At 36.0% G+C, this 15,701-nt stretch overlaps 1 protein-coding gene across 2 annotated transcripts in view; it reads left to right on the top strand.

Annotated features, from left to right (window-relative positions):
* The first annotated feature begins 1,434 nt into the window (after window positions 1–1,434).
* The window catches only part of STK11IP (serine/threonine kinase 11 interacting protein), a 33,817-nt gene continuing 19,550 nt past the window's right edge, over window positions 1,435–15,701 (top strand). Inside the window, exons 1-7 of one of the 2 annotated variants that reach the window (XM_026707916.2) lie at window positions 1,435–1,708; window positions 2,122–2,185; window positions 5,263–5,465; window positions 8,952–9,026; window positions 9,603–9,698; window positions 10,644–10,751; window positions 11,189–11,260. In XM_026707916.2, the coding sequence (XP_026563701.2) occupies window positions 2,122–2,185; window positions 5,263–5,465; window positions 8,952–9,026; window positions 9,603–9,698; window positions 10,644–10,751; window positions 11,189–11,260 (618 nt within the window). In that variant the 5' untranslated portion in view covers window positions 1,435–1,708. Of the gene's footprint in view, window positions 1,709–2,121; window positions 2,186–5,262; window positions 5,466–6,406; window positions 6,545–8,951; window positions 9,027–9,602; window positions 9,699–10,643; window positions 10,752–11,188; window positions 11,261–15,701 lie in introns of those variants that run through there. The other variant, XM_087920637.1, reaches the window with a different exon arrangement.

Raw genomic sequence — 15,701 nt, 5'->3', positions numbered from 1 at the left:
ATTACAAACTGTTTGTGGTGGAGTAATAAACATACACAATTGTTTTCATACTGTATTGATATATGTAGCAAGCAATTTCTAAATAAGCAATTGAACATTCCAACTGTTTAAATACCAACCATTTTCAAATGGTGCAAAGGACCAGTGGCCTTTTCTATATGTTGAGGAGCAGAATGTTTGAAGTTTATGAAGGAAAATGGTATTTGCATCATCTAAAAAGTTGCAGGTTACCCAGCAGTACAGTGTACAACCAGAAGACAATAGCAAAATTAAAACAGGAAGTACATGGGAACAAATGAATATGATCATGAATATTACAATTATAGTATTGTGGTTTACGAAGTATGTAAATAAAAATGATATTTTTATGACATAAATTATAATATAGTTTTGATTGGCTGTTATAAACCAGCTTTTTTAAAAAGAGAATCCTGAGACTTTCTTGCAGCCATTTTATGGCTGGGTTTATGCAGCATAGCAAGCTATCTGAAATGCAAGAGTCCCTATTTACTGTTCTAGAAAGCCCAGAAAATCCTCTTCCAAAGTTAGGTAGCTTATGGTGTTCTCTCTCTTTGATGGTTTGTTTGCAAGCACTGCAAGGATTCCACATTTCGACCCCAGCCACATCCTCAACTGAAAACAATTCATTTAGTGATGATTCAAAGTTACAATGGCACTGAAAAAAATGACTTGTGACAATTTTTTTCACACTTATGACTGTTGCAGCATTCCCATGGTCACATGACCAAAATTCAGATGCTTGGCAACTGACTCGTATTTATGATGGTTGCAGTGTCCCAGGCTCAAATGATCAGTTTTTGCGACCTTCTGACAAGCAAAGTGGATGTGGAATCCAAATTCACTTAACAACCATTTTACTAACTTAAAACAAATGGGATGATTTAAGTAACAACTGTGGCAAGAAAAGTCCTAAAAGGGGGCAAAGTCACTCAAACGTTTCACTTAGCAATATAAATTTTGGGCTCAATTGTGGTTGTAACTCGAGGACTACCTGTATTCACTTTTATTGGTTCTTCCCAGATTCTCTGCATATGCCTAAATACATTATGCCACGTATTTGCGGGGCTAAACTCTGAAAATCAGTTCCAAGTTTAAGTATATAGACCCGCAGAAACTGTGTTGGTTTAAACAAAGCAGGATATCGCTTGCTATTCAGATGCCCGTGTGTGTGTGTGTGTGTGTGTGTGTGTGTGTGTGTGTGTGTGTGTGTGTGTAACGGCTTTTGAGAAAACTTACAAGGAGGATTGGAAAACCGATCGATAAAGACCTGAGGTCGCCGTTACCACGAACTGAGGCGAAGAGCATGGGGTGCCTATGAAGGTACAAGAGCAGAGGTGGGACCGACTCGCTTCATTTGGCGGAACCCGGAGGACACTCTGTACAATTTTGTACGTGCTCTATGGTAATGCGGAAGCTAGGAAGGACTCTACCTTGTTTTCTAGGAACGGTGGGGTTGCATCGGTTTCCAAAGGCGATTTTTAAGGGTTTTTGTTATAGTTGTAGTTTTCTCCAGGTGTTGGAGAGGCTACGCGAGCGTTGCCATGGTTACCTCCGGGCCGGTTGGCGTTGCCTGTATCATGTGCTGGTTGCTTTGTCTTTCCTGCGCTGGGCTTCCCTTTCCTGTCATGGAACGGGAGGGAACCTGGTAATTTCTCAACAGTACAGTGTATTCTGCGGCCTGTTTAGGGTAGGTAAAAGAAAAAGAAATTTCCCCCTGGCCTTCTGTCGCTGAGGGTTCGTTGGGAGGAGGGGTCAAGCGGAAGAAAACTACTGCCCCTTGCTTAAATAAGGGGGAGGTTGGATAATTATGATCGCTGTCAGGCGCCTGCACGTGAGTATTGCGACATTTGGTTTGGTCAGCCTGGGTTGGCCTTGGAGCCTGCCTGGGTTTAAACTTCAGACTGTGCCTGTAAGTCTTTGAACAGAGGGGTTTGCTTCAATCACTTCTTCACTGGGGGGATTGTGGTTCACCAGTGTTTCATTTCATGATTGTGTTGGTTAAAGTCCTTCTTTTGAATTAGCATGTGGTGAGATACCTAGTTGTGGCTTGAACTTTCTGGTTCCGAAGAAATTGTCATTATTTTTTCTCTGTCTTTGCAGATGGCACCCTTTGCGCCCAAAAAAATAATGCTTCAGAGTCTAGCACAGCTACTGCAGGATTCTGGTGAGGTTCTAATGATGTGGAGAACTTTTCTTTGAGATATTTGAAAATGGCCTTAACCTTTACTCTGGAATGGAAATAAATATGGCTATCCTTGGGTTTGCCTTGGGTCTGTTAAATGATTGCTTAAATTAATAATTATGGTTGTATGTTGAAGCTCTGGGTTCAGATGCAGCAGAGTTTTAAATTGGATAATTGAATTTTCATGACTGGTATATTTACCAAAACTCTACAAGTGTTTTTCTCACAGCCAGTACTTGTAATATAGATATCAAAGATAATCCAATATACATTGGTTAAATGAAGATAATATTAGGGCCAGGCTTTACCCAGGCTTTGTCCTCGAGCTACAATCATAATTAGGACTAGAATCTTGGTCACTGAGCAAAGCAGTTGTTAAATGAGATACGTGACTGCTTTGTTTAATGATTGCAAGTCTGGCATTCCTGGTTGTGGTCATCAAGTAATCTTGTAGGTTGTTAGGTAGACAGGGCTCCACAAAAGAAACATAGGGTGTCTTGTGGGTGATGGGAGAGATCTGGAAGGATCTGCTCAGGATCTGAAAATTCTGTCTGATGAAATCGAAGCAGGATTTTCAGTCCCTGAACAGAGAGACCCCTGTTGGCAGCCTGTCCCATCCTGCTGAAGCATTCTGTAGTACTTTCTTTACTGTACTGCCTCTTTACTTAGAAGCTGACAATCCTTCCTGCCAGAATCCGAGTACCCTGTTTCTCCAACAATATGGCCTCCCCCAATAGGAAGTCCCAGCATGTTTTATAGGCATGAAATGAAATTAAGCCCCTCCCCCAAATTAAGGTCTATATTAAAACATGCAAAATGGGGAAATGGCGGGGGGGCTTGCTGTTAGGAAGTACTTTTGTTGCACACCCGAATATGGTGCTGCCTGCATTGACCCTGATACAAAGTGCCCCACCAACGCCGAGGTCAACATCCAAGCCGTCGCCGCCCACCTGCCCGAAGATGCAAGGGGGGGGGATTAAGTCACCCTCCAAAAGACAGCCTAGCCATTTTTTCGGGGCTCAAAAAAAAAAAAGACCCGGCCTTATTATATGAGAAACACGGTAGGATTTTCAGTCCCTGTGAAGAAACACTTGTGCATAGCTTGCGCTGGGTGTTCTGGGGCAGCTCACCGTAAGCACCCTGTGCTCCTTACCTTCCACTGTTTCTCTGCTTTCTGTTTGGATTTTGGTTTCCTCTTGTTTTTAGGGGCTGGCTGAAAGAGTTCAGCTCCCCTTCCATGCACAGCTGGGAGAATCCTTCAGCAGGGTGCAGGAACAAAGCTCAGCTCTTCATGATTTGAGCTCCATTTCTGGATCTGACTGAAGAAGTTCAGCTCCCTTTTGTGTAGAGGAAGAAACTCCTCTGGCAGGATGTAGGAGCTGATTTCAAATCTTCAGGATTTGGGCTCCTATTACTGTACCATGCTGAAGGAGTTCTGCTCCCCTGGTAGGCAGCTCTTTTCAGCCCTCAGATATAAGAGAGAGTTTTGTTGGCAAGCAGTAGCTTGTAACCTTCCCTGCTGACTTCTCCATTGACCTTCTGTGGAAGCTAACAGAGAAGATTGCAAATGACAAACCCATGGTTGTGGGCTGCTTGGTAACTGTTGTAAATTTGCACAGGTTGCCAAGCACCCAGATCATGAACATGTGACCACAGGAATGGTGGTTCAACATTTTGCTGTAAAGTTCCCTTTCAGAGGCTGTTGTACTTCCAGACCATCATTAAACAAATAGTTGTAAGTCGAAGACTACCTGTATATGTTTTTCACCTCTGTTCATTCTTCATTGAGGAAGGTTCTGTTTGGTATTTGGGTAACAAATGAAACACGAATTGCCCAACTTCTTTTTATGGTAGCTGATAGTTCTCTGCATGATATGTGCTCTGAAAATTGGGTTAGATCAATAAACAGAGTTTCAATTAATATAACTATATTACCCCTTATGCTTTCTAAAACATTTTAAAGTATAGATTCCAGATTTCCCTAAGTGTCATTTCCCAAAGAGGAATAAATGTTTCATTTCTGCCTAGCATTTTTGTTGATTGTATTTCTTATGTATACTAAATGTAATTGCAGTTTTCCAGTTACCTAGTTATGTAATCTGAGAGAAGTCCTCATATCGTTGTATTGAATCTAGTGCTTTAAATATAAAAGGAGGTTGTAGTTCAGGAGAGTGGAATATACTTTATATATCAATATATGGAGTGTATAGAGTAAAGACTTCCAGTAATTTGCATCCCATGCCTTTAAATATAAGACTTCAGGTCAGATATTACAGTAGAATGTGCTCTCCAGATACAACCCAGTATCCAGAAAGTTGTTTACAGTAAAAGCCCTAAGACAAAACATGGCTTTATTGAATATAGGTAGAAGACATACAGAAATCAAGGGCGGTCTTTTTCTGTCTCTTTTGTATGTCCCAGGTTTATTCATTCTTCTCTTTTCAAGACAACAATAAAGTATCCCTGCCTTCCAAGTGTTAAGATGGGGAGATTTAGTGTTTGCATAGTAATTCTGTCTGGCCTGATAACCACTAGTTGCCCCTTTGCTAGTGTCATCCCTTACATTAAGGGTGGCAATCATGACACTTTAACATTACAGGTAATTCTCGACGTATGACCACCATTGAGCTCAGAATTTATGTTGCTAACTGGAAAATTTGTTAAGTGAGTTTTGCACCATTTTACGACTTTTCTTGTAAGTGAATCACTGCAGTTCATAACACGGTTGTTAAATGAATCTGGCTTCCCCATTGATTTTGCTTGTTGGAAGGTCACACAAGATCACATGACCCCAGGACACCGCAACTGTCATAAATATGAATTAGTTGTCAACCATCCAATTGTAAATCACGTGACCGTGGGAATGCTGCAACGGTTGTAAGTGTGAAAAATGATCATAAGTCACTTTTTTCAGTGCTGTTGCAACTTCAAATGGTCACTAAATGAACTGTGGTAAGTTGAGGACTACCTGTATATTATTGACTTTTCCCTCATGCAATTATTCTGTGCAGTAAATATACATTGATCTGTTAATGCTAATGTTTGTTTTCTTTTGTCAGGCGATTTGATTCTGGATGGTACCAGCACCTTGACCTTGTTCACTTCCACACTTCAAATTCTCAATCAGATCTTTGAGCAGTACTTACTGCCACGAAATCAGAATCATGGCTTCATTGCACTTTCATCACACCCTGCTGAAACGTCTGCTATTCTTCAAGCCCAGTTTCTCTTTGATGTCTTGCAAAAAACTCTCTCACTGAAGGTGTGTCCTGAAATGTGAAAGTCTGTGTATTAGATGCCAGCAGAGGGGATATTTGGATTTTTCTGATATAACTGAATGTTACTACTGTATTGTATAATTATTATATAACAGAGAATCTGTGTCTTTAGATGTTTGCTGAACAGCAGTTTTCAACATCTCCAGTCTGCGTAGCCAATGCTGAGGGGCACTGAAAGTTATAGTTCACCAACATGTTTGATTGACGGATTAATGCCATCAAATTGTTTTCAATGAGTTCCTCAACTCAGAAATTTGTATCAGTGCTGTTGAAGTCTTTAAAAAGATTGAAGTCTTTCACATAAAACATTTTGTTTCAAGTACTATGAAATTTAACAATCTCTATATCACCTTTCAGCATTGAGAAGCATCACAAATTGCAAATCTAAAAAAATGTGTGGAAAAAGGGAAGGATCCCTCTTTATGGCTGTTCTTTAGTGTTAAATATTCAAAGTTCGGAGAAATTAATTATTAACCTATGAAATGCTCCTAATGTGAATTTGGTTATTAGTCCATTTAGTCTACTGACTGACCCTATTTTGTGAGGATCACAAAGAACCATGCTGCATAAAATCTTTTTAAAGTAGCATTTTTAAAAAAATTGCTGGAGTTGCCGCATTAGAATTATAAAGGAGGCTTGGCAAAGATGATGACAAGAATTTTGAGATAAGAGATGTAGAAAGTTTGAGAAGGTGGATGTTAGAACTTTCTGCACTCAAAAGAATGTGGCGAGAAAGAAAAGATACATAATTGGTTTGTCTGATCAAGAACAAAAAATAGGTTGCTATTTTAGGTGATTTTTTTTTTAAAAATGGGACCGGATGGTGATAAGTTATTTCTGGTAACGATTAATTGTTTTTTTAAACTAGGGCTGGACTTTGATTATTTGAAGAGTGGAAATGGGGGCGGGGGGGGAATCTGCTTACATGGAAAGGAATGATTTAAATTGGTTGTAATAGATATAAGTTGTAATATTTATGTTGTTATTTCTGGTAGCCCTTACTTGGCTTTTGCTGATTAATATGGAAATATGAGGTTTTAGAAATGGGCTTATAGAGAATGGGGTAAGGTATGGAACGAAGAAGTGTTTGACTACATTTTAAGAGATAGTGATAAGTTGTTAACGTGGATTATATTTGCCAAGGATGAAGGAGAAGGTTTATTTTTCCATTTTTCTTTCTTCCTCCTCTTTTCTTCTTTTTCTGCACTTTTTAATTTTTAAAATGTATTTCTGTAGCATGTAATTATATTAGTTTCCTGGATGTATAGTAGCAGCATAAATATAGAATATCCTCCATTGTATGTGATTCTTAATTAAATTAATTTTACAGAGCTCAATATAACTCTGATAAGAAAATAATGAAATTGCTTTAAGTAGGCTTATTTCACAAAAATATGGAAGTTGATGATGTTCCTGATGAAATTACAATATGTCTAGAGTGTTCTCTGTTCTGTTGTCTAGAAACTATTGTGTGGGCAACAGCAGTTTCTTCCAGGTCTTCTTGGCATAAGACTGAGGAGGTGGTGAACGATTGGCAAAGGAACTAGCTTCCTCTTGGCTGCAAATGTATATCCATGCCATCTGTTCAAGCAGACAAAAAGCAGATTGGGGATCTGGGATGTGCTGGAATTGGTATTCATTAATGTTTAGCAATTTAGCCTGGCGATAACTGAAGAGACATGTAATGATATATAAGGCTAGATGAATATGAGTTATCTGATTTGAGTTGGAGGTGTTGAATGGTAGTATGGTATTATAACTCTGCTCTGTAGATCTCAGCTGTCTGCCCAGAAGATTTAAACTAAAGAATGCATACATTTACTGAAATTGCAGTTACATTTTAGTCGTATAATCTGGAATGTATCTTTCTGCAATTGTTTTCAGCAGGGGGAAATGACAAGTCCTTTGGGGAGGAAATTACTGTTCATTAAATACCAGACTTGTATGTCACTCCTTTTATTTTTTAACTTTACCAGGAATAACTTGTGTGGAAGAGGATTTTTTTAAAAAATCATAAAAAGTGATATTTATTATTTTTGAGATTTGAATAAAAACAGAGGCTATATTATTCTGAAGTCAGGCCTTTCTTTGCCATGTTAGTTGTATCGGTCTTGGGTTTTTCAAGGTTTGAGATTCTGCATAGGCAAGTGTATAAAACCATCTCATTCACTTTTATTAGTAGGCAAAAGACTTGTAATCTTTTTAGTAAGTTCAGGCTTTGATAGTCATGAAATATTTAGCAAGAATGGAGTGGATTGAAATAAGCTTCCTATTTTGAGATAATTATGCTGTGGCACTCTGTAATTTAGTGTATTATGAAATTATTCGAAAAGCTGTATTACTATTTAAAGAAACTGAATTCAATTTTTAACCTTTAAATGAGAAATGAGATAAAGTCTTGAAACTATTCATTACAACAGACAGTCTATGAGAACATAGAAAGCTTGCATAGTGGACACTTGAGTAAGGATGTGCTTGAATTGTTACAGAGAGTTCACTTATTTAAAAAATTGAAACCTCTTTAATAAAGCAGAAGGGAAAATGGTATCTCACCCTCCTGTCATGGAATAGATACTTTGATGATTATCTAAAGCCCTCATGTCTATTTATTACTAAATGCTGTTTGATGTTATGATAATGGCTCCTGTTGCATGCCTCTGCCCCCTTTCCAAGTTTCCATTCATCTGAAATATTTTTAACTAAATAATCAGCATATGGTCAGCCTTTATATCTCTATTATGACTTTATCATAAGAAGATTGCTGTTGAAATCTCTATTTAAACAATCATCTTTGTTCCATTTTGTTCTTCACTGAGCTTGGTTTGTCATAGCAATTGTTTTGCCTGTAGATTGAGTTTGAGAGCCCTCTAGGTTGTATCTTATGCCTGCTATCTATAGTTATTATTCTGATGAAGTATGGGTTAGGGGGAAAAAGCATTAAGGAATGGCATGATAAAGTAGTTTAGTATTACATAAAACACTGCTTTAAATGCATTATTGGAAATCTAGGAGTAATTAATAAATCATGAATGAAATCTACAACCATCCTGTTTCTATTCATTTTTCAGAGAACAAAATGTACCCCATTTTCTCAGATTCCTACATCAGCTATGTTGTTTCTCTGAGATCCTTAGATAGGATTATCATGCGAAAGCAACCCCCAATGGAAGTACCGTATATGCTTCAGGACTGTCTGTATTGGTTAGCATGTAAAATGTAGCTAGATTAAAACAGTGGAACTCTAGCAGATAACATACTTGGGATGCCACATTACACCTACATAGAGTACATGCTTACTTCTGCTCGGTTTTTCAGAATTTCTGATGTAAAGATGAACATTTTGAAATGACACCAACTTGATTTCATAAAACTTTGTGGGAATCAGAGCTGCATATTTGGGGATAAGATGAGCTTGCAATATTAGAAAGATGCCTTTGCTAATAGTTGGTGTCTCCCTATCTTTCTTTCAGCTCATATTTGTTCCTGAATGTTCTCTACCATCTCCTGTGAAGATTTCTCCCTTTAAATCATTGCGACGTTTAGAGGTGAGTTTTAAGTACTACTACGGAGTCCTTTTAAGTATAGAGTAAGTTTTGGTTTGGTATTATCTCTGGGAGCACTACGGGGTAAAGCAGTACTTCTCCCAAGCATATATAGATAGCTGGATAGTGGAATATTTCATATCTAAGTCTTTCCCCCACCCCAGAATATTTGAATTTTCCCCTCCAAAATATTGAAACTAATTTTAGTTTGCTGCATGATCTAAAAAGAGTCTTTCCAAATTTGATATAACAATTACTTAATAGCATGGAAGATAGGGCTCGAAAGAGCTTGCAAAATTATATATTCATTCTGTAGTTCTATTTTTGTAAGGTGGCATTGTTTGAGTTAAGGAAAAATACATATGAAATAAATAGAATCCTACTGTGCCAGAGGTGGACAATGTTGAAAGTCTAATGTGCTGGCAGTTGTTCAGCAACATCTGGAGAGAAACAGTTTCTTTACTGCTATCTAAAATACATATCCCCATGTGTGTGTGTGTGTGTGTGTACAGGACAGGATTATTGAACCTGCAATGAATATTTTTTTCATATTTACTCTTCTCTTTTTGTTCCCTTTAGTTGAGATGTGTTCCTCTGCACTATCTTCAGGGCCTGAGGTTTGTTTATTCGCAGTTAGAGGCTTTGACCTGTTCCAGATGTGTGAATTCTCTGGAAGTGAGTGGTGATATTCCATATTGGACTTTTTTCTACCATCAGGAAAATAATGGCTGGCAAAAGATATGTCATAAGGCATCTGCATTAATATTTTCCTGATGAGTTTTATGGAACACTATGATTTTAAGTGGAAGTTCACATAGACGAGAGGAGACTTTTTTGCCTTAATAATATTGCTTCTCTCTGGCAGATTTTTGACCCACAAGAAACAGTTCTTAGTAAGGAAAAAAATGGCTCTGTCTCTTGTCATTTCCTTCTCTCTCAGTGAAATTGTATATTCCTATACCTGATCTGGTCCTATTCTGGTTTTTAAATACCTTTTGGGAAAGGTAATGAATTATAATGAATATAGTTTAGTAATAAGTACAATTACATACTCTCTAGAGGGTAGAGGTCTTGTTTTACAAGACTGTGATTCATGAGCACTTTTTGTGAAAAGTTGTGGCAGTTGTTGAGAGCTATATATCATGAAGATATATTGTATAACATGAAGATACTGCTATGGAATGTATGAATTCTAATATGTTAAAGAACTAAAGTGCCTTTTTTTCTGTCAAAAATCTCATTGCAAATTGCAGTGTGATTTCTTGGCAGTTTGCCATCAAAATTCAGTAGTGTAGTTGTTGGGATTGGAAAAAAAGGTTTTATGTTAATAATATAACAGTATAATATAAAAAGTGTTATAGTTTCCTACTCCTGTTCAATCTTTTTTTACCCACAATCTCCCCTCTTCATGAATCTTTAAGCCAGTGGACAGTAAGGAGTACATAATTAAACCTAGTATGTTCAAGCACCACAATTTTTTTTCAACAAAATGGATATTGAAAGTGCTTCCTAGTGTGAAATGTTTTTCGGTCTTGGTGTAAAAACTTAAAAGCAGGTTGCTGAGAGGTACAGGTGGCCACCTAATTTTATCACTGTGTTATCCATCTTCTTTATTTACAGGAGATCCTTTCTGCATGTGGTGGAGACCTTAGTTCTGCACTTCCTTGGCTGGAATTACACACAGCCAACTTCAGCTACAATTCTATTGCAACATTGGATGATTCACTGGTATGAGGTGTTTTTTTATCCTGCTCCCCCCCCCCTGAAGGCAGCAAACATGTAATGCTCTTTCCTTCTCCTATTTTCCTCACAACAATCTGGCGAGTGAGTTGGGCTGAGAAAGAGAGACTGGCCCAAAATCACCCAGCCAGTTTTTCCATGCCTACATTAGGACTAGAATTTACAGTCTCATTGTTTCTCGATATAACAGTTGTGCAAGTAAATTTTAAAAATGGAATACTGCAACAGAGGGTGATTGCCAGAAATAAGCAATCTATGGTAGTCTAATAGTTTTTTATCTATTGACTATCTTTCTCAGAAAATGGAATAGGAAGGATTTTTGAACGATTGTACTATAATTTGCCATCTTCAGTGTTAGATTCTTGTTCTTTGGATTCGGTCCATTTGTCATAATTAAACTCTTGCTTTTTCTTCTCTCTATTAAGCAATTATTAAATGTCCTGAAGGCTTTGGATCTTAGTCATAATCTCATCCAGGACTGCCAGCACTACCTGACTGTAAGTATCTGGCAGTGAGCTCAGTGCTACCTTTCTGAGGTTAACTATGCCAATTAACAGCTCTAATGAGAACTGTCTGCTAACGGTCAATGGTATTTTTCATCATTTAGGCAAAAAACCAACCAACCTGTCCCTATCAAAAGGAAGAATAAAATTTCCTTGAAATGTTCAGTGATATGTTATTTCCACGTAATGCTCCATTTTCTATGTTTCTGCTCTATAAAGTTCATGAAGTTCCTTATATCTTTTTAACTTACTTTATTAAGTTCAATAATATATTCCTTGCTGTAACAGTTCTAAATAGGTAAAATATATACCAAAGGTAGAGTTATTCTGGCATCCTGAAAATACATTGTCACAACATTGCCCTTTTCTATTTGCTTCTATCTTGTCTTCTAAAGTTAAAAATGTTTATTTTTATTTTTGGGGGGTGGTAGGCTATTTTAAATGTTTTTATTACTTTTTTACTTAATTATAGGCATGCAATCCTACAGTAGTATATATGTAATTCTTTTTCATTTTCTTACAAAGGCATTTTAGTAGTTTTAATTTCAAGTTTTTAACATTTAAAAGATATTGGACAAATAAATAAATTCTTGAAATATTTGTGCCACAATAGTCTTTTAATTTTTCCATAATGGTAGTTCACTAGTGGTTAAGTATTTATCCTACCTATAAGAATGGGGACCTATAATTAATTCAGTTTTACTTTAATACTAGAGACAAATTTCAAGGAACAATTTGGCTTGCTTACTGTGTTTACTCCATAATATTATTAGTACCCTTTGTGACTTATGGATGGATAATTGTATGTTGTGGGATTTTTTTTTGAACTAGGTCATGTTTAGATATATATAGGTTAAATTATTGTCTTGACTCCTGAATGCTAATAACCAGATAGTATAGATGTTTATGGATTTTACAATAACCTCTTTACACCTTTCTAGTGAAGATGGTCAATTGCACTGTGACTTCCAATATTCTAAGCTCAAGTATTACATTAAGTATGTCACTGCCAATACTTTAAGTTCAAGTAATACATTAAATATGTCACTGCCAATATTTTAAGCTCAAGTAATACATTAAGTAATGTTTTTAATTATTTATAGGAAGAAAATGGAGAAACAGTAAAGTTCAGAAATAAATTCTTTCGGAAAAAAATAAATAAATCAAGGCTACCATGCCAATGTAGTGAATACCAAGACTTTAAATCATAGTTGAATATAATACTATAGAGATACTGGAAGAAGATGAATGCTAGTGATTGAATTTGTAAGTGGTTATAGAATCCAGTTGACAGAATTAGATATGTTGCTCTTAGTATTTGGAGACAGGAATATTCCATAAGCCTTGGTAAATAAGGGCACAGCTGCATCTTGACCAATGGAGTGTTCCAACAGTGATTAGCAAGTCAGGTGTCCTTGAAAAAAATAAGTAGACTGGCATGGTTAGTAGCTTATCTGTTTTGGAAACTTTGAATCAAGACTATTTCTGAATTCCTTGTTTGAATATTATGATTAGAGTCAAGATGAAGCGGAGATTGTCATTCCTGGATTTCTAGAGAATGAAAACAGTTGGTTGTTATCAGTGCACTAATGACACATCATTCTATATGTAGTCCTTGACTTACAGCTATTTGTTTAGTGACTGTTTGAAGTTACAGTGATGCTGAAAACCTGGTTCTTTCAAGCAGTGCAGCATCCTTGCGGACACATGATCAGAATTTGGGACCTTGGCAACTGGCATGTATTTATGATAGCTGTAGCATCACAGGGTCATCTGACTGCCATTTGCAACCTTATCAGCTGGCTTCTGATAAAAGTCAATCGAGGAAACCTATTTGCTTAATGACTTCATGATTCATTAACAATTGCAGCAATTTGCTTAACGACAAAACAAAAACAATCATAAAATCAGTCACGACTCAGTTTAATGACTGCCTTGTTTAGCAATGGAAATTCTAGTCCCACTTATGGATGTAAGTCAAGGTCTACCTATGTATCTTTATCTAATAATCTTTTTCTTATATTGAAGCAAAACAATGGGGAAAGCTAGTGAAATTTGATAAGGCAGGATTCTTAAGCGTTGTGTTTTGTGTACTGTCCAATAATATCCCCCAACAAAGGCAAAGTTTAAATTTTAATAACATTTCCACAAGAGAATTAGCAGGTTACTCTAAAATTGGAATTCTTTAAAGACCGAGGGGATTAAAGCTGTAGTCCAGTTGCCTCATGCCATTCTGAACTTACTTTTTACATATTGTTTCTGGGTGAAAGTGACTTTTGGTCTGTATTCCCAGTTGGTTTTGTGCTTTGAAATCTTTGGTGAAGTACATGAGAGTCCTCTTGGCCTAAGGGGCAGGATGGATATACTTTTCCTAACTTGGTGTTGCAATTATATAACTAGATAAATAAAAGTTTGCAGGGGGGGTGTATTTAAAAAGCTTTGCCTTTCTCTAATAAACTAACCTGATTTTGTCTTTTTTTCTTTTTTCTTTATAAAAAGTTTTATTTTATTTTTCCACATTTCAATAACATCTTTTGTTAGTGAACAGCATGATTCCAGGTTTTCACATTTCCATACAAGCATAACCTTGATTACATATTCATCTTTCAGATTTAGTTTCATATCTTATCATTACTTTACATATTTTCTATCATTGCATATTCTTATTTCATCATTTCAAAGATTCCATCTCAATTCAAACATTTCAAAAAAGTTTCCCCCATAATTACCAATTAGAGTGTGCCATCCTATACCTTATAGATCATTTGGTTAGTTCCTCTTTAAATCCCAGTAATCATTTAACTTTAATTATCACCTTAAGAATGAATAACAGTCTCCTAACAACTACATAACACATATACCTTTTAAGTCAGATTCCACATGGCACTTTCCCCTTCAATTACATCAAATCATTTATAATTTCAAAAAGAAAAATTAATCTATTCAATTAATCATAAAAACTGATATTAACCTCATTACAGCAATCCTCATAATTCATGTCAATTATATTCTTAAATTCATTAAACATAATTAATAAACTCATCATAATTTCTCTTTTATCACATTTATTCCATTTATCTCTGTATATAGTTTAGTAAAAAAAACCCGTATTCTAATAAGAAAGTATCAGTTCCAATCTTTCCATTTTAAAAATCTATATTTTCTACTTTCTAAATAATTTATTACTTCAAATACATTTATACTACACCTTATCACATTGCAGAATCCCTTTCTTAATCCTTATTTAAACATTATCTCCATGTCTTTTGAATAAACAATTCTTTTCATTTTTGTTCGATTTCCATATTTCTTTATTTCCTGGTTCTTTTTCTTATTACTTCTTTTTTCCTTCATTTTTCCCTCCTTCAGTTTTTATACCCCTCCCTCTTTAAAGTTTCCTTCTGTGATTCCCTTTTCTGCTGTTTCCTTTTACTTTGTTTGGTTTTCAGAACATTCCCCTTTTTAATTGCCTCCTCAAATCTCCAAGTTTTAATTCCCATTCTTTTCCCTTTTCCCTTTAATATTCGTTGCTCCTGTTGTCCATTGAAGATGGCCTCTTCTTTAATCAGCTCCTCCTCTTCTGACACTCCTTGTTGTTCTTCATACTCTAAAATCACCATTTCTAAGAATTGTAAGGCAGAACCAAACAACTTGCCTCTTTCATGTAACATTTCTTTCATATTTCTTAGTTCCATTTTTAATTCCAAAAAAAGTTCTGCCATTTTTAAACACTTCTGAGATATATATATATATCTTTACTCTTTAAGTCCACAATTGTCCAGTAATTTAATTCAACCAACATCTTTAGAATTTATTTTCAATGATCAGCTTTTATTAATTCCTCTTTAGGTTTTTTCCAGATTCATCAAATAATCCAATATCCATAAATTTAAGTTTATGCCAAAATCACCAAACCATCCCAAGGTAATTTCTTCTTGCTTCTTTCTTTTGTTTTAATGTTCAGTATTTCCACTTTCCAGGGTCTCTATTTTGTTGTAACAAAGTTTCACCTACTTTGTATCAAATTCAACTTTTAAAAGAGCCAAGTTTTTTTTTTAATAAAGAGTCACAAAAATTTTCTTTTACCACTAGATGGCACTCTCTGTTGTATCCAAATTCCCCCCTTCCCCCCTTTTCTTCTCTATCTAGGGCTTTTAAGATTCAAAAATCCAATAAATCCAAATATCAATTACTGATTTGGGGTTGTTGTTTTTTTTGACATGCTCAAATTCAGCTTTAGTTATGCCTATTTAGTGCCAAAATCATATATTTATCCAATTTAAACAGATATCTTCTTCTGGCTTCCTCCTTTCAAAGTTCAGAGCCATTTTCAGCTGTCAAAATTTTTTTTCTTCACTTTCTCTGGTCGCCACTTTTATTATCTCTCTTAAAAATTTCTTAAGATTTTAATTCTGGGGTACCTTATGTTTAAATG

Source organism: Pseudonaja textilis, chromosome 1, assembly GCF_049901715.1.
Source record: "Pseudonaja textilis isolate UNSWEBS1 chromosome 1, rPseTex1.2, whole genome shotgun sequence".
Classification (NCBI taxonomy): domain Eukaryota; kingdom Metazoa; phylum Chordata; class Lepidosauria; order Squamata; family Elapidae; genus Pseudonaja; species Pseudonaja textilis.
This window is presented reverse-complemented; position numbering and strand designations above follow the sequence as displayed.